The sequence below is a fragment of the Phyllopteryx taeniolatus genome, chromosome 23 (assembly GCF_024500385.1).
Source record: "Phyllopteryx taeniolatus isolate TA_2022b chromosome 23, UOR_Ptae_1.2, whole genome shotgun sequence".
NCBI classification, from domain to species: Eukaryota; Metazoa; Chordata; class Actinopteri; order Syngnathiformes; family Syngnathidae; genus Phyllopteryx; species Phyllopteryx taeniolatus.
Window position 1 is genome coordinate 5,879,075 of NC_084524.1, and position 22,218 is coordinate 5,901,292.

Here is a 22,218-nt window from a genome sequence, read left to right on the forward strand (position 1 = left end):
CATATAAATTGGGGAAAATGTTTTATTTCTTTTTAAATACAAAACAAATTTCTCTCTGGTTATGTTTTTGTTTGATGATTATGCTTTTCTGAAATGCTGGACAATTTACTTTGAATATCAAAATAAAAATAAATGTTTCGCCTGGCCCTTCATGTCTTCTTTCAAGAAATTCTAGAAATTCTGCCTAGGTAGTCAAACATATGACCACAACTGTGTGTTTTCTAATTTACTAAATAAAAGTAGGGCTGTAAATTTGTCAATTTATTAAATGTATTGTGTTCAAATAAAGTGCTTAACTTCAGAATAATTATTTGAATAAACTAACAAAATACAGATACCTGATTTTGATCATACGGGTAGAAGCAAAAATCATGCATTGGAAAAATACATTATATTATACACGAGAAATGATGGTAAACGCGATGATGTGCTTTAAAACCTATGCATATACTTATCCTGCTCCGGGTCGACTGCGCCTTCCGTCCCTACTGGCAGCTCCTTCGCCCTGCAATGACATTAACTACAGTACTTGGCACTTTCATTGACGCGTGTACATTGATGGTTACCCTGACTTACTCGGCCTCTCGTCCCATCATCTACCCTGCGATACCGTATACTGTACAATGACTTGTGTGCCGGTGTGTACTTTGTACCCCGCTAGTTTTACTCTGCCTTCTATCCCAACCGCTTCCTTCTCCTCCGTGCAAAGACAAAAATAAACTACAGTACTGTACTTGTGTCACTTTCATTGATGCATGTACTTTGTCGGTTACACTTACCGAGCCTCGTCCCTTCCGGTTCGTCTTCTCGAAGAGGGGGAAATAAATAAATACATAAATCAAATACTATATTTTTCCAAAACCCCACATCTTAAAACCTTGAAAACAAAATATTTGGGAGAAAACATTATATAACAAACAGGGTTTAGTTTAAAAAAAAAAAAAAAACATTCAAAAAGTGTGAAGCGGCTGGGTTGAGAATCAGCACCTCCAAATCCAAAGACCTTCATCCTCAGTCGGAAAAGTGTGGTGTGCCCTCTCCGGGTCGGGGATGAGATCCTCCAAATAAAACAGACTTAGCTTTGCCCTTCAAACTTATTTATTGATGTACTCAACAAGGGGAAAATCAATTCCAATGTATTTATATAAAAAAATAATAAAAAAAACAAAAGAAATGTACATCCTTCTAGATACTGAACACAAAGTTATTGGGTTCCAACCATAGCAAAACAACTCTACCTAAAACAAGTTTACAACTTCCATGAATCATCCTCACAGTCAAAACAAAGGTGACGCGCAAAAAAACAAAACAAAAGGGAGAAACAGCTAAACAAGAGTTGCAAAGATATTCATAATGCAATAATGCGTATAAGCACACTGCTGCTCTGTATTAGTCAGTCAACCCTAACATCCAATTATTGACAACTATATCGTTCTCACCGCTACAGTGGATAAAGCCATTCATACACCGTTTGACCATTTATGTTCATATATGCGTCACGTAATGTATATATCCATAGATATGTGAATATGAACCGACGTAAAGATAAAGAGCTCAAACGTGTGGTTTGTCAGCCTTTCTTACCACTTGTATATCTACAATGTATTTATGTAAAACAAAAGCAATGTCTACAAGATTTTTTTGCCTTTTTTCCTCTTCTAGACGAGACTATCGACAAAACAAACCGAATGCGCCGAAAACGCCTCATCTGGCAAACTAAGGAGGGATTTCAACTTCAAAGTTAAACTTAAAGCACAATTTGGCCAAATAGTCAACAAAAAAAAAGTTATTTATTTACACACTTATGCTGACGCTTTTTTAAATTCTGTTATATTTAAAAAAAAAAATAAAAAAAAAAAAAAAAAAAAAAAGAAAAAAAAGCCTTTTCGATCGGGAGGGGAGGGACGGACCTTGCGGGTCCGCCGCTACGCCGGCCGGGAAGACCTGTTCTGAGAGCGCTCTGCATTCTCGCTACTTTTGTGTCAGACGCCTTCGCGAATCGATGTGGGGAAAAAGGCTGCTAGAAAGATGGCCGAAGACGACTGTTTATGCCGCTGCAAACTTTCTTGTAAAGTTGAAAAGCATCACAAGGTATCAGATCAAGATATTTCACAGTCAAAATACTGTTTTTTTTGTTTTTGTTTTTTTTTTAATCATCATTTATCTTCCAGATCCAGTAAAAAGTTTTTCCAAATTTCTTTTTTTATAAAAATAGACGCTTTTAAACCCACATCAAAGAGGTTTGGAGCTCTTTGGCAAGGTACTTGCTTTAAGAATGTCTTTTTTTCTTTTCATCCATTATACAGTAAGCGCAGACAAAACCAAGAACCGACTGAAAATATGACAACGTGCGCAATAAAACAGTCGGGGAAAAGAAAACAGCAAATGAAACGGAACCAGAATCACAACAACACGGAACGGCACGAGCACAAAACGCGTTGAGCTAAAGCAACAAAAAGGACGAACGCCAGTGGAGCGCGCATTTAAGCTTTGTGGGTTTTGTTGGTCTTGAACGACACCTGCAGCACGCGGTCGCCCAGGCGGTACCCGTTGAGGCTGCCGATGGCCACGGCCGCCTCGTCGTAGTTGGTCATGGTGACAAAGCCGAAGCCTTTGCACTTGTTTGTGCTGAAGTCGCGAATGACCTTCACGTTGGTGACGGCGCCGAACGGCCCGAACATCTGCCACAGGATGCTCTCGTCGGCGTCGGGGGACAGGTTGTACACGAAGATGCACCAGCCGCTACTGTGGCCCGGGATGTTGATGCCGGCTAGGCTGGTCACCCCGTCGATGGCCATGGGTGAGAACCTGCTGTGACACACCACAAACGCAGCGCGTTCAACACAGCCGCGCCCCCCCCAAATAAAGACAAAAAGAAATGAAAAAACTGACAGAAAAATGCCCTCTGACCTTTACATACACAGTAATTTGTGTATAATGCACATTATCCCCCCCCAAAAATTTGTCAAAACTCATTATACATGGGTATAGGGTAAACTGAAAAAAACTTTTTTTATAAATATATGCCGCCATCTAGTGGTTATGAAAAAGCGGTACACTTTCATTCCAATATGCCACCGCCACATTGAGGTTATGAGAAAGGTGTACACTTTCATTCTAATATGCCACCGCCACCGAGTAGTTATGAAAAAGGTGTAGCCTATATTTTCATTCCAATATGACAGGGCTACGCATGACTGCATATGTACAGTTGTGCTCATAACTTTACATATGAGCAGAATGTGAGTTATTTTTTGTTTAATTTTATTTATTTATTTAGTTTTTCTTAAATACGACTGATTACTGAACCACCATTCATTTATTTATGGTTATCTTTTGTTTGATGATAATGCTTTTCTGAAATGCTTAACAGTTTAAATTGAACCCCATTAAAATAAAATTAAATGTGTTTCACCTGGCCCTTCATGTTTTCTTTAAAGTATTGTACCCATCTTAGAAATTATGCCTGGTTAATCAAACATGACCACAACTGTCTGTTTCCTCATTTACTAAAGAAAAGTAGGGCTGTGAATTTTAGAAGAAGAGCAAGTAAATAAAAAAGTATTACAGGTTCAATTAATGGGGGGGGGGGAACCTAACAAAATACAGACAAAACATGTTTTGATCATATGGGTAGAAGCAAAATCATCCATTGTGAAAATGCAATATACATGGCTTTTCCAGAATTTTGAGGTCAACTTTGGGGGTGCATATTATACATGGGTGCGCATGACAAATTACAGTAACTTAATTTGACTTTTTGGTTTTTTTTTTGGACTGAAACTTTTGAATACACGTCCAACAGTTTCAGTACTTTTTGCACAACTTGCTGTTCGACAAGGCCAAAACCCCTATAGTCCCCATCGACTGATGACTGTTACAACCTGCTGATGACACTCAGTGGACAGATTTATGGGTTCAATTACAGCAATTGCAAGTCCACAAGTAGTCGTTCAGCAAATTACACTTTGTGCATTTAAAACAACGGAGCTTGGCCTTAAGGGGGAAAAAATAAGTCCGCTTAGCTTCATGAGCAGTAACGTGCTAATGGTTAGCATCGATAGTTGCAGTTTTGGAAGCCACAGATTTAAATGGTGGAGCAACACAAACATCACATAAGAACGCTCAAGATATATTCTTTATCCCCTACGATAAGAGACTAATATTACAGCATCTTGCCGAGTCACAGTAGTAGAAGATTCTTTATTCGTGTCTGCATAACAATTATACTGTACTACCACCTGGTGGCCAAGGCAAGCACAGCACTCTCAATTGGATTGCCACGTTCAAATCATTAAACTGTTTCGCTCTAGTTATTACCGTTTTTATAAAGTAAAATCTAAACAACATCAATTTTCCTTATTAAAATACAACTTTTCAATGTCACTTTATTTTGCTTTTATGTGGTTAGTGCTAAAAAATTCTATTAACATTCATCTGGTTTTACACAGGGCTAAAATGCACAAATCAGACAACTTTCATTTTATGGGCATACGCGTTGAGTGCAACTTTCTACCCAACCCAAATGGCAAACTAGAAAAATGACATTTTTACAATTTTGAAAAGGACGAAAGGCAAAGTGCTGTTGGAAGGTGGACGAATTTTCAGGCGGTGTTGCGCGAGATTAGCTATTATTATTGGTTAGCCTCGCGCGGAACATCCACCGTGACAGGTGCGCACCCCGCCGTCAAGGAGAGAGCTTGGCCGACAAAGACGCGTCGTAAAGACGGGGGGGGGGGGGGACGTCCATTGTCACCGTGCAAAAGACGGTTGACGCAAGCAGTCCGTAGATGATCAAGGGGAGCTACTCGCGGAAGCGCAAGTGTGCATGTCGCTGGTGCAATGCGGCACAACAGCGGCCCAGAACAGTGCGACGCCGCATCGTCCTTCCTGACATGTGACACGCCGTGTGTAAAAGCCACACCTCATTTAACAAATCAATTTAATCACTTTCATCTATTTAACACACAGCAAACCTTGGTGAAACATTTTTTTGGAGAGGGTATAAGATTAATCAGGATTTGTCACCCTCCCTCACCAAATCGGGAGTCACGAGTCAACTCCGATCGCAACTGATTCTTTTGTAGCGAGAGTCTGTCACTTCTATATGAAACTCCGTTCAAAAACTCCCTATTACGTTGTGGGTTAAACTCACCTTACTTAAAGCATAAAAATTGAGAAATAGTTTACTTTTTAAGTTGGTCTTTGTACAATACACTTGTAAATGGTCAAATGGAACCATTTTAAAGTGTAAAGACGACAAAATACATTTTTCATGTCAAAAAAAATATATATATTTTTTTAGAAATGGTGTCAGTTATGAAGCTGGTTATAATACTTACATTTTGGGAAACTAAAACTTTTTTGTTGTGGGTCAAACTGACCTGTTTTACAACGCCAACGTCTTTTGGAGGGCCAATAAAATCCTTTTCTGTGCTTCCATTTTGGAACTATTTCAATGAGTACACTATAAATCCTTATTTATTAATGCATCCACACGCATTGGCTGAGTTTTTTACTAACAAAGCAATAACATAACTACCGTCATTTCTCATGTATAATGCGCATTCTTTACACCAAAAAATTGGCAAAAGTCAATAGTGCGCATTATACATAGGTAGACAAGAAAATGAAAAAGACCTTCGCAATATATCAATGCGTGCCGCCATCTAGAGGTTATGAAAAAGCTGTACACCTTCATCCTAGTATGCCACCTAGAGGTTATGAAAAAGGTGTAGACATATGACTGCATACATGTACAATTGTGCTCATCAGTTTACATACCCAGGGAGAATTTGTGATTTTTTTTTTTTTTTTGCGACTGATGACTGACCATCATAAATTTCTTTACGGTTATGTTTTCTTTAATAATGCTTTTCTGAAATGCTTGATAGTTTCATTTGAATCCCATTAAAATAAAATTAAATGCTTTTCACCTGGTACATGTTTTCTTAAAATAATTGTACACTTCTTACAAATCATATGGGTAGACGCAAAATCGTGCATTGGAAAAATGCATTATACAATGGTAGAAGAGTTTTCCAGAATTTTTAGGTCAACTTTGGGGGTGCGCATTATACACGAGAAATTACGCTAAATTTAAGAGCGAAACTAAATCAATAAAAATCCACGTACCTTTTCACACCGTAAGCCATGTTCAGCAGGTTGTCCAGCCTAAAAACACAAAGTGGATATGAGCGCGTCAACATCCTATCATAAGCAGAATCCATTTATATGTACAGTATTTCTCCAAATGGTGGCCAGGCGCCTTTATTTAGTACTCAAGTGCAGATGAGGGGGAGGCTACATTTCGACAATATTTATGGAAGAAAACAAAATAGTTTCATTCATGTACATTTTGAAACAAAATTAGGAAACACGACAAATTCGGAATGTTGACAAAGCATAAAAATGGTGAATCTTATGTAACTTGGATGTGCATTAGAACACTAAATCAACAACCCAACACAAAAGTCAATGTTAAAGTAGCATTTAAAACATTCAGCAAGACTAGACTATTTCAGACACATTCATACAGTACGCCATTTCTGTTTGGGTCAACAACAGATTCTTTTTTTTAAATAGTTTTACACAGTGCTAAAATAGGTGTAAAAATGCTACTTAACATTCACTTTATTTCAGTTTTATGCAGTTACTGAGAAAATAAAACATTTGTTGAATTCAAATATCTATCTTCACATGGAGGACTGGCAGTGAATGACTAATGTACAATGTACTTATTTCCTTAATCTTTTTCACATGGTATTATTCATTGTATTTTATCTTTATTTTTATGCCATTTTCCAGTCTTCGCTTTTTATTGAACACGGGGTTTTAGATAAGTTTTTCTTTTTGAGTTAGGTCTATTGTCTTATGATCTTTCAGTGTTTCCTCAGAGGGAGCCCTCTGCACCGGGAGCTGTGGTTGAACGTGGTGGCCGTCGTGGTCCTGCCTCATGGGATATTCGGTCGCCGTATGTACTCCCCCCCCGCGGCACCACGCTGCTGTCTGTTCTTGGTGCAGAAGGCTCCCTGAACTGGCGTTTATGTGAATGTTTAGTAACATTTAAACACTTCAATTCGACATCACACAAACTCTTTAGGTCGGCGAAGGAATTCAAATGGGATGAGTGTGTACACGTGAAGAAAAAACTATTTGTGATGACACCCGGTGGCTAATTCAAATGATAATTTCCATTAATTTGGCTGTGCCCCTTTTACCTGAAGCGTTGTGCCTGCTGTGCGAGCGGTCCCGGGTACCTTCGATTGGGCGACTGGTACAGCTGGGACAGCAGCGCCTGGTTGGTCTTCTGGCTCGGGTTGTTGGCAAACTTGACCGTGATGGGCTCGGCGGCGCCGGGCGGCTTCTGGCAGTGGAGACCCTTGATGGCCTCCTCGGCCTCCACCCGCCGGTCAAAGCGGATGAAGCCCACGCCTCTGGAAAGACCTGCGCAACAAAACACAGGGACCGTGTTCGGGGGGTACTCGTAACCGTGCAAAATGTTTTCCAGAATTTCAAAAAAGTCCTGCCTGAATCACTAATTTTGTGACAATAAAGTTGGACTTCTATAAATGGGTCAATGACATTTACTTTGTGCCCCCGCCCCCCAAAAAAAACTAAATTCTACTTCACGTTATTTTGGATAGGTTTACACTTCTTCTCTACAAGAATGTCACTTAAAATACTTTTGAAAATGTGTCAATTTTATGTAAATTCACTGAAGACTAAACTGTACAGGTGCAAATGTTTGTTTTGTCTATAGCCTCGCAGAGAACCCAAAGTCCCGTATGTCAATTACTTTTTTTTCAAAAAAATATAGACTGGTCAATACCCCCCTCCCCCCAGTTGTTTTCACAAATGACCAATTTCGGGGAACATTATGTCACCAAGATTCAAAGTAAATTTCTTCACACAAAAGCCAAGGCAATAAAACAAAAACAAAAACTAAAGTTAAATACATTTGTTAAAAATCTAAAGGTGTAATTCAGAAGGAAGCCCATCAGCCACAAACATGCTATTAAATCCTTTTCGCTTGTTGAGGGGGGCCTCGGCACAACCGCAGACTTGATTTTTTCCCCCCCCATTATCCTTGTTGGTACAGCTGTAAGCAAACTGGTCAAGAACAAGTGTCTGTCATACAATGTGTAGCTGGAGGAATCCTGCGTTTGGCAAATGTCTTGCTGAAACATTCCGTTGATTCGAGTTTGTCTTCGCACGACGGCGGCGAAACAGATGGCGGAAATGCATTTCATTTCTCGCCACGGAATAGTTCTCGCTCCAGCGGCAGAGTCCTGCTACTTTGCACCCATTTGATATTCTACCCACCCCATGCATATTTATGAACATCTCGGGTGGAAAATTGCATTTTGGTATTTCGCACCGATACACCCGTGATGCATTTTTCAGGCCCCTGCTGTGTCATTTTATTCCGACTCTTTGGAGGAAAAAAAATGACAAAAGGCAAAGGATTTGAGAAAACCTAATTAAAGCCGATGTGGATATACAGTGAACTCATTTGTGAACTCACCTACTCGTGACTTTTTCTGTACAACACAACTAAAACGTTGCCTAGCTGGGTCATTGCGACCTCAACAAGTAAACTTTCCTCCTTTCAATCAAACAGTCAAGTAGCTTTTGACAAATGGCGAAAAGAAACAACTGTAAACTTCAGCCCGAATGGACAATAATTCACCTTTGTGCAGCGTGTCTAATATGCAATGATAAAATTTAATCGATGAAACTGTCAAATATTAAGCCACATTTCCACACACGCCATGCTACATTTGCGTCTGAATATCCAGCGGGAAGAAGGCATGCCGAACGCTACCTACCGTGCAGAGTGCAAGCTAGTCAGCGGCAACTCCATGGTGACTGCAATTCGCAGAGCTTTGCTGGTTCTTTAGCAATAGTGAGGAACAGAAAGCAATTCACAGATGGCGAGTACGCCGAAGCGTTTTCGCCTGATGTGTCCGATTAACTTTTTGCTGACTTTTTGGCTAATGTTAAACTAATAAATGACATGCCTCTGTCAGCAAGAACTGTTCACAATTGTACCATCATGATGGCAAATCAAGTGACGGAAACAAGACAAGGACAAACGCAGCGCCGTACTTTGGGCCTTAGTATAACTTCAAAAATGCATTGTAAAATTGTTGGTCTTGCTTTAAAAAACACACTTCTAGTTTTCAGTGTTAAAAAAACATATGGCGCTCACGGAAAAACATTTCAAAATTTGGCTTTCGTGTCTCTCTTCGGTTAAAAGGTTCCTGACACCTGGAGAGGTAAGAAGGGTTTCCCTGATTTTTGGTGTGGATCTTGTATTCTACGTGAGAACGTGTCATACACGAAAAATCACTGTACTTTTTGTTATTTAAAAGCTTCCAGGTCGTAGTTGAAGTATCGAGAAGCAAGGCGTTAGAAAACCCAGACCCTGTACAACCAGCAAATGTGGCTCTCAAATGTCCCCTGCAAAGCAAAATGGAAGACTTTCTGTGGCTTTGTTACACCTTTTTTTGCTTACCAAACAACTAAAGTGAAAATGGCTTCAGGCACTAAATTTGGGAGTTTTTGAGTGCTTTTGTTGGCCCTAGTGTTTAGCACATGTGCCTCACAGTTTTGAGGTTAAGATATCTGCTAGGGCTGCTCTCCACCCGCTAGGGTGACTTTTAGCAAATTGCACTAAAATACGCAAACGCTAATTGACAATTTGTGATTGTTTTACAGTTTTGTATTAAAATTCACAAAAGCATCTTCAAATACATTCATGGTTATTTTGTGTAGGTTTATTGAAGCCTAAATTGTCCATAAGTGTTATGTATAGTGTGTAATGTGAATGGATAGATTTTCTATAGGTGCTCCAGTGCTTACCCACAACCCTATTAAGGAACAGTGCTTTAAAAAAAAAACAAAGAAATAAAAAGCATTGCCTAAGGGTAACTAATGAAAAAAGGAAAGGGAAAAACAAGAGGATCCTACTCACCGGTCACCTGGTCCACCAGAATGCGTGAGGTAATGATGCGGCCGTACTGGGAGAAGAGCTGCTCCAGTTCCATCTGAGTCATGGTCTTCGGCAAGCCGCTGACGTACAGATTTGCATCTCGTATGGAGGCGGAGCTCGGACGCGCGTAGGACACCTACGGGCACGGTGCCGTTCGCATGAGCGCATTCCCGCATACAGTACATCTGTTGGAGTTATCTTTTTGCAAGACCCCTGAAGCTAAAAAGGGTCATCATAAATCAACCAAGTCCAATAAGCGCGGGTGAAGAAATTAATACACACGCGAAACATCTCATCTTCACTTGAATATTTTTGAGGCATGCAAAATTTGTGTTGCATCTGGAACGTTTAGGGAAAATGCAATCTCATTTATTTTTAAGGGACATTATTTCTAATTGGCAGTGCAGAAAATGCACAAACATACATTATGATTCAGTCACTGGTTTGATCCGTAACGTCAGAAAAGATGCAAAAATGTTAAACGTTTTCCAAAGTAAAACCACATTAAACGCAAAGGCCGCTTTCATTTAATTCAATCGGGCCTACAGAAATCACAATATTTACTGTTGAGAGTCTGAAATTCCACGGATTCAATGCTAAGTGAAACAATCTCTCTGAATGATTAATTAATTATCAAAATACTTGGAGGAAAATGATTTTGAAACAAATTGTTTTGGGATCATAGTTTGTGGTATATTTACATTTTGAACCGCTAATATAGACAGACACACTCTCGGGGAGTGTCAATAACTTTTTTTGCTATTTGCTGCACCGTCCCTACGCGCCTCTGCTCAATAAAGGTTGCATGGACAAAGTGAGCCTTAATCGCTTCCAACCAAACTGTTAGACTTCTTGTGTCTTTGCAGGTGCAAAATCTTGACTTTTTCTTTGTACAATTCCTTGCAGACTATGTGCACATATGTATAGGGCAATTTTTAAAAACATTTTTTGGAATGCATTTGCTCGCTTTGACCAGTTTAATAATTTTTCACAGCTGCTCCCGCATAATTTGTAAGAGAAAGAGGCGGTCAAGGTGGTCCTGGGTGAGAGCCGCCACCTTCACTTTCATCCACTGCAGCTTTGTAATAGCTGCTGTTGCCCAAGCCCACTCTCCCTTCTTCTTTCTCCCCGGGCAGCGCACGGAGTGTGACGACTGCGCCGGCGCCACCGCCTGATGAATGCTAATGACCGCCCCCTCCCGGTAAATGCATACAGGCGCTTGTACGCCGCACGAAACCATAGAAACAGTCCTGCTCCGCTTGTAACAATAAGCTCCCTTCCCAGCGACCCACGTTTTTCCTCCAGCCTCGTTATGCCGCGACTTATGAACGCTAAAAAGATTGGGGCGACATCTTACCTTGATGGTCTTGGTCTGAAGTCTCAAGCCATTCAATGTGTTGATGGCTTTTTCCGCATCCTTGGCGTCCACGTAGTTCACAAATCCGTAGCCGAGGCTCTGCCCTGAAAAGCGCCACATCGCGCTTGCTTGATTATTACGGCACATTTAAACTGTAAAACCAGTCATTTGTCACGTTGTGTGTGTGAATGTAGCAAAAACGACAAATGACACATTTCTTCCCAGCCCCGACTGACTGTGAAGTCACTTTTGGCTTTACTTCAAGATTCAACACAATATTCTGTATATTAACAGACTACCACAAGTGATGTCGAAATAATAAGGGAAGACAAGATAATAATAATTCAGACAGCGCCTTTACATGCCGTTTACGCATGTCAGCTTCCAACCACAACTCTTATGAGACAGGAGAGCTTGTTTTTACTCAAACTATTACTTTAATATAGTGTAAAAACAATACAAAACTACTGTGTTAAACAGACGACGGACCATCTTGACAAATGACATGAACCCTAAACATTTCAATGCCCAACTGTTCAATGTTTTACTACTTTTTACACAAAATACTGTTCTTTAACAAGGAACCGAAGAGTAAAATTCACAACAGGTTTTTCTCCCCAAGCAGATCTACCATAATTTCTCATGTATAATGCGCACCCATGGAGAATACGCACCCCCAAAGTTGACCTCCAAATTCTGGAAAATCCTTCTGTATAATGTATAATGGGTTTGCTTCTACCCATATGATCAAAACAAAGTATCTGTATTACATTTTTTTTTCAAAGAATCATTCTGAAGGTAAGCACTTTATTTGAACCCGTAATACTCTTTTTATTTACTTGCTCATAATTTCAAATTCACAGCCCTACTTTTAGTTAGTAAATGAGAAAACACACAGTTGTGCACATATGTTTGATTACCCAAGCAGAATTTGTAAGATGGGTACAATTCTTTAAAGAAAACATGAAGGGCCAGGCGAAACATTTTATTTTATTTTAATGGGATTCAAATTAAACTGGCAAGCATTTCAGAAAAGCATTATAATTAAACAAAACATAACCAAGAAAATGATGGTTGTTCAGTCATCGGTCGTATTAAAAAATAAAATACATTAAAAAAAATTATTCTGCCGGGGTATGTAACTTTGGAGCACAACTGATGAGCACAATTGTACATATATGCAGTCATACGTACCCGTCATATTGGAATGACAGTGTAGGCTACACCTTTTTCATTACCTCTAGGTGGCAGTGGCATATTGGAATGAAAGTGTACACCTCTCTCATAACCTCTAGGTGACAGTGGCATATTGGAATGAAAGTATACAGCATTTTCATAACCTCTAGATGGCGGCATAAATTTAGAAATGTGAAAGTTTTTTCCATTTTCCCCTATACTCATGTATAATGCACACCATCGACTTGACAAATTTTTGCACATTATACACGAGAGATTACGGTACTTGTGTGCCTTTCTGTGACTCTTCCAGTCTCAAGCTCTGTTCCAATCTGCTGATGACCCTAAATTCAGTGGACACTCCCCTCTGAAAGCATCCCATTTGAAGCCTCGCAGTTGGACACAGGGTCCAATACAGTTTACATTTAAAGGCAAGAGTGCATTTTAAGTTCATCCTGAAATTTCACTCCAAGGCCCAACAGCACAAACTTTATCATTTAGTGAACAGATGGTGCTTGAGGACTCATTTCACAAATTCCCGGTGAAGGAGCGTCCCGGATTTTACTGGCTAAACGAGGTTACCTGTTATTTTGTCTCGTACGAGCTTGCAGGACTCGATCTCTCCGATGCTGCCGAACAAACTCTTGAGCTCCTCCTGGGTCATGTTCTGCGGCAGGTAGTTGACGATCAGGTTGGTCTTGCTGTCCTCCAGGCTTCCCGACTCCACGGGCGAGGAACAGTTGTTGGAGATGCTGGACGGCCCGTTGCTAGTGTTGTTGCACGTGGGCCCGTTGGACAGCTGCGTTTCCATGGCGGCAATTACCTGCTAAATGAGAACGAGGAGAGGCGTCTGGTAAAACTGCGGTTTCGACCGTTCTTCACACACTGGAGCCGTGGACCAGGTGAAGTTACACCAACTAACATCACTTCCCCCGCCCCCCCCCCCCCCCCCCGATTGGCCCTCAGTTTTTCAACCACACCGATACACAGTCACCGATGAGTAGGAAAGGGAGAAAGAAGAGCTAACGTGATTGGGTAAGGCCGGGAGAACAAGGAAGTGGCACAAACCCCGGTCCAAGGCTCGGATGCCCACGAGCCACTTCTAAGAAGAGAAGCCACATCGCACAGTCTGACTGCCATGTTAGTGCGGAGACGCTGTCTGAAATGTGGACACAGAACATGTTAGATCACAACAGAGGACACGCAACATTCGGCGTCGAACGCGCGCCACGACCCGACGCTGTCGCTCAGTCATCATCCCCCCCGACGAGTCAACAACAGGCGTGAGAAAAGTCCAGGGGGATAAGCGACATCCCCGAGTGTTGACGGCCAACTGCCACATTAAAAATAAAATCACCACCTCCGAGAATCACACACAATCAGTGCACTTGAGAAAAGCAAGCCAAAAGAAGTCAATATTTTAAAGGAAAACCTCTGTGTTCAAAAAGTGACCATACATCTGGATCTTCTGTTTTCAATCATATCCGCATATGAGTTTTCCAATTTTAACAAAAACTATTTTTCTATCAACTTTTGCAGTGATTCTCAGTGATACACAAGCTTTCTCTAGTGGTATGTGAAAAAATTACTGAATTCAATATTCAAAATTAGTGGCTTTTGTTAAGTACAGTTCCGTTGTATTTAATTATTAAGCACAATACATTTGCAATAATCTTTTTAAGATCTGCTTGTTTTCAAACATTTTAGGTACAGTTTATATTTAACTTATGTGCAATGCATTAAACAGAATCATTAAGGACTTTTTTTATTTTCCAATATTCAATCGCAGTGTTAATGTTAAAAAAAATTTTTTTATCCGAAATGACATTCGTACAGTATTTTCTATAAATGTTATACTTGCAAATTTTGTGTTAAAAAAATTTAGGAGTTTAAAATGCGTGTTTTAATAAATTTAAATCAGAGTTGTCCCGATACCTAATTTTTCAGCTTATCAGTATTTGGGTGAGAAAGATCGGCTTTCCTTTCATTTTTTAAGTCACGAAGTAAAAAAATAATAATAATTACAATACTGAGGTATAAAGATATTACTAAATGGAACAACAACAGCTTAGTTTTATTTCACACAATATACTCTAATTTGACATCTTTATTTTGTTACTGCTCTAAGTGGAAGGATCAGACAGGATAGTATTTTATTTGTTTACTTGGTTTTAACCACTGCTGCACTGGACAAAAAGGTACGTTGGAACTTGGGTTACTTATTTGAATAAAAAATAAAAACAGGATTAAGAAAATTTGGATGTACAGTCTTAATGCATGTAACAAGGTATCAGATCAGGACTCTAACGGCAGATGCTCAAAGTCAAGTGACTGACTCTGCCTAGTTTAAATGTGGGTAATTTAAGTCTTAAACTATGATTAGAGTATTTTTCATATTTTATGCTCACAAATTTCAGTGCATTCAAATACATTTCCAATGCGTTTAAAAAGTGTCTTTTAATAACTTTAAAATAATGTTAAGCACGTGGACATTATTTAAAGAAACAATGAACCAGGGATCACTGTACTGCATCTGTTGATAAAATTCTATAATTTATTTGATACTTAAATGTTCTGTGAGGAATTTGGTTAACATATTGCACAGCCACTATAACCACAAGAAAAAGCAGATCCTTGTGCAAAAAATAAAATCAAGTTATCACGAACTGCTGGATTTGTCAGCAAATCCAGACCACATACGACCTCTTCCTTGTTGATAAAGGAGCAGCGTTGTTGCCACCTAGTGTTTGGAGGCACACACAGTTTGGCCAAAGATACAACTGAACCAAGCACAACTGAGACTACGCAGCCAAATGTGCAAAAACAATTGATTTCTGGATGTCAACAGAGTTGACGTCGACAGCAGTGCAAAGTTCAAAATAAACATCCACCCACGAAGTTCAACAAAAAAATTTCAACAGAAGTGACAACAGTGGCAATGGTAACTTTTTTTTTGGTGACCAAATAAACACCTTTCTTCATTAGCCAGCAAAACAAACGAGTGAGAGCCATCACACTTACCGTCTTCGCCCGTTTGTGGCAATGCATTTTTGTCCCGCCAGTATAACGAACGGACGTCTACTTCAGCACAATTGTCTCCCTGAACCATCTGTTTGAACACAGCTATCTGCTTGCACACCGTCAACACACTAAACAAGCACTTCCACGGTGGCAAACCGCTCGACACAGTCATAAATCAGCCTATTATCAACTTATGCCGCAACATGCCGGCCAACAGTGTGCTCTGGATGAGACAAAAAGTGGCAAAGAAGGTCCTTTACTAAGCTCCAATAATATTCCTCGTTCCCGCGGAGCAGAAAAAAAACATGCGGCTTTGAGCATCCGTGTTAAACTTCAGTTGTCTGAAGGTTTACAATGACCGCGCTCATTTCCATTAACCCGTCTATGGCATTTCGCACCGTACGATAATCATCCAGCTCGCGGATTCTCATTGAAATAAAACTACGTAGTTTGTTTGGTGAAGCTTTGCTTTTCTTTTGCCAGTTTTACAGCACACCTTAAAAAAAAGGAAAAAAAAGGCTTTAAGCACGCTTCGCCTCTGGAGGAATGTGTAAACTACAGTCTTCATTGCCTCAAAGTGATGTTATATGAGTGAGAAGAGGCGCCAAGGAATACATTAGTGTCTTTAGTTTCAATAACTTTAAATATACACACACACACACACAAATTGGAATGCTACGAAACTATAGTCATAACATTACAACAAAAATATTTTTGGGCGAATGAAGGAGGAAACCAAGTCGGACGTTACCAAAATAATTCAAAATTATCATCCATGAAAATTTCTTCTGAAAAATAAAGTCCCTATATTACCAACTTATTCCAATTGTTGTTGTAGCATATAGTATAAAGTAGCACAAAAAGACAATCAAAATATACAGGATTTTTACTAAAGGACAAATTTGGAGATTCTGGCTTCAAACGATACATTTTGGCGTTGTTGCTAAACTTAAGAGGCAGGGAACAAGAGAACATATTGTCCAGAAATGACGAATCGCTATTCCACTTTTTATTCTCAGCGCAAAAGCACAATCATTGGCCACGGTCTCGCTTGCAGACGCAAATATTTCACTGGATAAACACTTGGATGGGAAATCTTGGCAAGACGCAAACACCGCGAGGCGCTGACCGTGTGTGCGGCTAGACAAAAGAGACAGACAGACGTTTGCCTATGGAGCGTTACACTGTCGAGTGCAAGCAATTAGCAGGACATAATACTAAGAGTGGACTCGTAATATTAGAAAAAGGTGTCACACTGTCATAGGAAAAAGGTTTGTTTGCTCATCTAACCCCCAGAGTTCACATAAAATATTCACTAGTAGGTCGCCTAGTAAAACGCTCATCACATTACGTTAATTTAAATATATAATATACTTATACTGAATAGTCATTAGCACATTCCTAACACTATTCATTTGTTTTTAATCAAACTGTTGTTCTGAGAAAACTAGAGTTACGAGCATAAAGTTGCAACTTACCAGAGTGCAGTCAAATTTTTGCAGAAAACCATTGGAGTGTTAAATTGTAATATTACGAGAAAACGGCGGTGCGAGATATGAATGACCGAGACTGACAGATTTTTTTTTTCAATATACGAGCTGTCGTTCTGCCCATTTTTTGCTTTGACTCGCGAACCAAAATCTAACTCAACTCACTTTGCAACAAGCAGCAGGTTAGCAGAGTGAACAAACTAAAGAGGCTTCAAGCTGTTAAATGCCACTTCCATTGAGGTTTACTGTCAAACAAAACTTGACAATTACACATTTAACCACACATTTGCCTCGCGCTAGCTTCATGCTAACACACGATCAAAACGCCACTGATAGGCTAACACATTGCATCGGTGTTGATGCTTTAAGCAACGGATATTTGAACACAAACCATGACGCGGCACGAGGACAGACAACAATACTCAGGCATACATTCTTTATCCTCTGCAAAGAACAACGCAAAATTACTGCAGCTTACTGGGCAGTTGTGTTCACCATTTTATATCCGCATCTCTGTATTATACTGTCCCCAGGTGGCCAAAGTGTGCACAACAGAAAGAGCAGCACAATGTCCATTGAATTGGAGCAAAAAAATGTGGCAAAAACGGTTTTAATTCTTTACATTCTATATAATTAGGTCATTACTGTACGCTTTTATAAAGTGCTATTTTTCCTTATTAAAACCAATAAATGGCATTTCTATTAATTTCAATAAGATATGTAATTGGAGTCTTTTGGTTACGAGCGTGGTGACGCAACAAATCAAACTCGTATTTCAAGGAACCACTGCAGTCACATTTTTGAGAATGTTGCAATAACTTAAGGACTTAAAGTTCTAATCGTACAAGAAAATTATTGGTAAAGTTTACGAGAATAAATTAGGGTTTTTAAAAAAATCACGTAGTATTAAATGTTATCAGAAACATTTTCAGAATACTCATTAATAATTATAATACCATTAAACAGTTTTGTGAGATGAAACAATACTTTCCCATCATATTACGTTTTTTCACTTAATTCCACCGCTAGTACTCTTGGATGCTGTTTGTAAACATTTGAGCTTCATAACGGAGCGTTTGTGACTAAGCGGCGAACTCGTTAAAGCGCGACCTCAAGGCAAACAGTGAGCTCGGCGTGTGCTGATGCGAGCCAGCACTTGAAGCGAGGGAGGCACGAACCCTCCGCCGAGGATCCGATTGACCAAGTGTGCGTGACGAGCTGCCGCACGGCATGTCTGTCCTTGAAAAAGGGGAAGAGGAAAAAAAAAAAAAAAAGCCCCACAAGTGACGGTTCAAAATATCACCAGAGTGGAGGCAGATGTGACACCCGCAGCAAAAAAAGATGACTTTACTTGTGTAATATTACAACTTTACTCTCATAACATTGTGACTTTTTTGAGACAAGGAATTTGGGTATTTTGCAACACAAAGGGAATTTATGGAATGAAACCGGGAATTTACAAAACTTTAGGTTGGCTCTTAATAGCAAACTAAAATATACGGTAGTTGGGGAAAATATTTTTACAAAAACCTGACTTAAAAAAAAAAGCAGATATCATGCAAGTCCATGATGCTTTTTTAATTTGCATGTTGAATAGGACTGTTGGCTTTTTTGGCTGGGGGGGGGGGTGCATTTTTTTTTTTTAATAGTTTGGTTCAGAGGGATAACGCAAAATGTTTCTTCAGCAAAAGTAGTACGTTGAGGTGATGCATCTCGACTGAGAGATAAGATTTGTATGTTGGGGAGGAGCCAAGTTAAGCCTGGGTTGCTACAGAAAGTCCTACCCACATGTGCACTGAGGGTGCATTTGGAAATCAATTCATCTTTAAGCCTTTTAACTTTATGAGTAATGCGAGTTTGAAATAAGTGTTTTGGGATCACACTTTTAAACTTCATCCTGTGAGGGAAATTAATTAGCATGTAGCTATTACCATAACGGCTAATATGCAACATGAAAATGGTGTGGTGAGTAGTTTCACATTATCGTAGTTTTCTAATACAATGACTCTTGTTTGCAGACTTATTTAAGTTACTAACAATTATGATGGTGACCCTGGAACAGATTCCTTCACTTCATTTTCTTATCAGTGGGAAAATGGGTCAACATTTAAGATTACCATTAAGATACCATTTCATATTAATTTATACAACCACTTCCCGTGTGTGAGATAAATACTTCCTGAACATTTTGTATAATATTAGGCGTATTGCCATACATACTATATTTATACCTCTCCCTCATTGCATTAAAATATTAGTTTCTTACCATATAGCAACATGCAACATCTTCACCTTCATTTTTTATTTCTCGATTAGATTTACGTCTTTGCACTTTGTTGGTTGTGCTATACTATGAATGCCAGTATATCAAGTGTGCGACTATGGCGACTTCGACAATTTATTTTTACAATCTACGTAGTTATCTATGCGGAACAAACGGGGGGGAAATCACTTTGCAAGACATTTTTAACCCAACGGCCCATCACGTCCCATTTCCATCGCAGCTGCAGTCAATGTGATTCATGCAACAAGCACTACTGCTGTGTACTACACGCACCGTGTACTGTCCATCAGCGCCCGTGACAAGCGTTCAAGGACGTCTCAGTGGGCGCCTTCCAGCAACATGACATCCTTTCCAGTACCGAATGACAGCAAAATGCACATTTTGACACACATCCCACTGCCCCCAGGTCTAAAACACAGGACAAAGTTCAGGAAGAATGCAAACACAATGTATATCAGCTACAATGCATTTTTTTTTAAAAACACATCTTCCAAAAAGGCTTATTGGTTAAAATGAACAAAGGCCGAGGAGCAGCCAGCTTAATTGCCCAACGTGAAACACCTGTGCAACCCCCCAAAAATAAATACAATTTTAAAAACTAATAAAGGCACTACCTCAATTCCTTCCTGGCCTTTAACTGCATTTTATCAATTAGCCGCGCTTGCAATGGGAACTTCTTTTAGTCAAAGAAATGCATTTGGAGTGTTAAAATTGGCAACAAAACGACCATTTTTTTAACCAGCCTGTGATTTTCTTCTTTTTCCACGAAGGTGCATTCAGAACGAGCAGACTACAGTAACTTCAGTTTCGAGTTTCCCCCCACTCTCTCGAAACTTCCATGGAAGGGTGCAGTTCCGACAAAATAAGCGTTTAAAAAAATAAAAAATAAATAAAATAAAATCGTACACATTTACAAACTATATATATATATATATATGAAAGTAGCACATTAAAGCGTGGAGCTTTTCTCCACTAATTGCAGACATGTGCGACCATTTAGCTCGCTGCTAGTTAGCCACTTAGTGCCCGCTCAAACTCATCGTAGCGTTGATTTTATTTCAACTTTTTTTTTCGCACTAGCTCGACACTAATACGCAATGGCATCTTACCTTTTAAGCACTGAAGCGACTTCGCGTGTTAAAAGAGTGCTCGCTAGGAACTTTGCGGCGTTCGTGCTGGTCACTAGGGGGGGGGGGGGCGGTGGTGGGGGGTGGGGGGTCGCGGCAGGCCAAAGTAAACTAATCAAGGCCTCGGCCAATCAGGGGGCGCGTAGCGTCGGACCCGGAAATGGTCTAAATGCCTTGATTGGCCGCAGGTGTAAGCGGTGATTCCGACGGACAACATACGTCAACAACGTCATAAAAAAGATCAAATTAAGTCATGTTTAAAACAAGTGATACATATTAGTTACTGAAACAACTCGTTGGTATTATGGGAGAGTTTAAATACTCCCCAAAAGGGCCTTGTACAGTACAAGTGAATACGTTGACACGCAGATAAAATGCACCCAAGGAGACATCTAGGACATTAAAACAGCAAGTTGCACGGACAATAATGGCCCAGCCCCTGATTTGAACAAAATTATCATATTCTCGGCATCGCTGTGAAGCAACATTTAGCCCATTCGTGCGCTCTTACGCAATACATCCATCCATGCTTCCTCTCGGTGCCGTCAGAGGGACCTTGAACGCATCACACATGCAGGCAGGCGGTCCGCCGTTCCAAGACAGCCACAAGACAACGTGCAAAAAAAAAAAAAACAACAACAACAGCTTACCGTTTTTATAAATGAAAGTTAAGGACGTCCAAATAAGTAGCCAATGATGTTCGTTTTTTTTTTTTTTTTTTTTTTTTTTTTTTTTTTAAAGTTCAAACGTAAAAGACAAATACAAACGACATAAAATGATTAGGGGTTAAATAAAATATTTATTAAATCAAAACACACAAATGACTTCCTTGTTGGAACAAAAGGAGAGTGGGTCGGAAAGGGAAAAGGGAGGAGGCGAATGGGTTGGGGGTGGTGGTGGAAGAAATAAAAGGAATCAAATAAAAAAAAAAAAAAATTAAAAAAAAAAAAAAAAAAAAAAAAAAAAAGGAAAAACCCCTGGCTCGTGCCTGCCTCGCGCTTTTACAGGTGGGCCACACAAGCAGGCGACATCACTGAGTGCCGAGCGGCGCACGGAGGAGCTCGTCTTTAAAAGGAACATAGTCCTGCCGGCGAATATATATATGAGAGGCGGATCACAGCTCGCTCGCTCTCTTTCTTTCTCTCGGTCTCCCCCCCATTCAACGTACACATGCACTGGACGCGGAAGTATACCCTCCATCCACCCATACTCACGAACGCACAGGCTCAACGCGGATTGGCTCCCAGATGTCACGAGATGCCATTGGCCGGCGCTGCTGTCACTCATCAAGGTGGGCGTTCATTGGTGGGTGGTGGGTATCCCCCAGGTAGACTTCAAGCGACACTCGAAAGTCAATGTACAGATCTTTTTTTTTTTTAAATACATTTTTTCATTTTTACGATAGGTGGATTCATTCATTCATTATTGTGTTTAAGTTAATGGTATTTTTAAGTTTGAATTTGTTTCATTTTAGTTTGGCTAATTTTTACTTTTGTTTTATTTGAACCTGCTTAATTAGTTGGATTTGAATTTAGTTTTGCTTATTTCGATTAACTGAACTTGCTTCATTATACTTTAACTTAAACGTTTTGTTTTATTTGAACTTGTTGAATTTTATTCTATTTGAACTTGCTTGATGTTCAAAATCTTAACCTTAATTTTTTTTATTTCTATTGTTCCCCTTTTTTAGTTGTGAAACTCGCCATCCTTTATGCGTTTTCGTTTTCTTTTTGAGATAGTGTCCAAAAGATGGATCATCAGCATAT

General features: G+C 39.7%; 1 protein-coding gene across 10 annotated transcripts; it reads right to left on the bottom strand.

The window, feature by feature from the left end:
- Window positions 1-1,080: 1,080 nt before the first annotated feature.
- On the bottom strand, window positions 1,081-21,386 carry elavl2 (ELAV like neuron-specific RNA binding protein 2). 10 transcript variants are annotated; one of them, XM_061764341.1, is made up of 8 exons: window positions 21,103-21,386; window positions 13,599-13,689; window positions 13,113-13,353; window positions 11,355-11,458; window positions 9,980-10,133; window positions 7,221-7,446; window positions 6,136-6,174; window positions 1,081-2,811 (listed from the first exon to the last, which is right to left on the bottom strand). In XM_061764341.1, the coding sequence occupies exons 2-8, from the start codon at window positions 13,668-13,670 to the stop codon at window positions 2,484-2,486; spliced, it is 1,164 nt and encodes a 387-aa protein (XP_061620325.1). In that variant the 5' UTR covers window positions 13,671-13,689; window positions 21,103-21,386; the 3' UTR covers window positions 1,081-2,483. The 10 variants fall into 10 exon arrangements, with proteins under 10 accessions (XP_061620325.1, XP_061620323.1, XP_061620324.1 ...); XM_061764339.1 differs by having other exon boundaries at window positions 13,113-13,356; window positions 21,103-21,385; XM_061764340.1 differs by lacking the exon at window positions 21,103-21,386 and adding an exon at window positions 20,435-20,538.
- Between the last annotated feature and the right edge of the window lie 832 nt (window positions 21,387-22,218).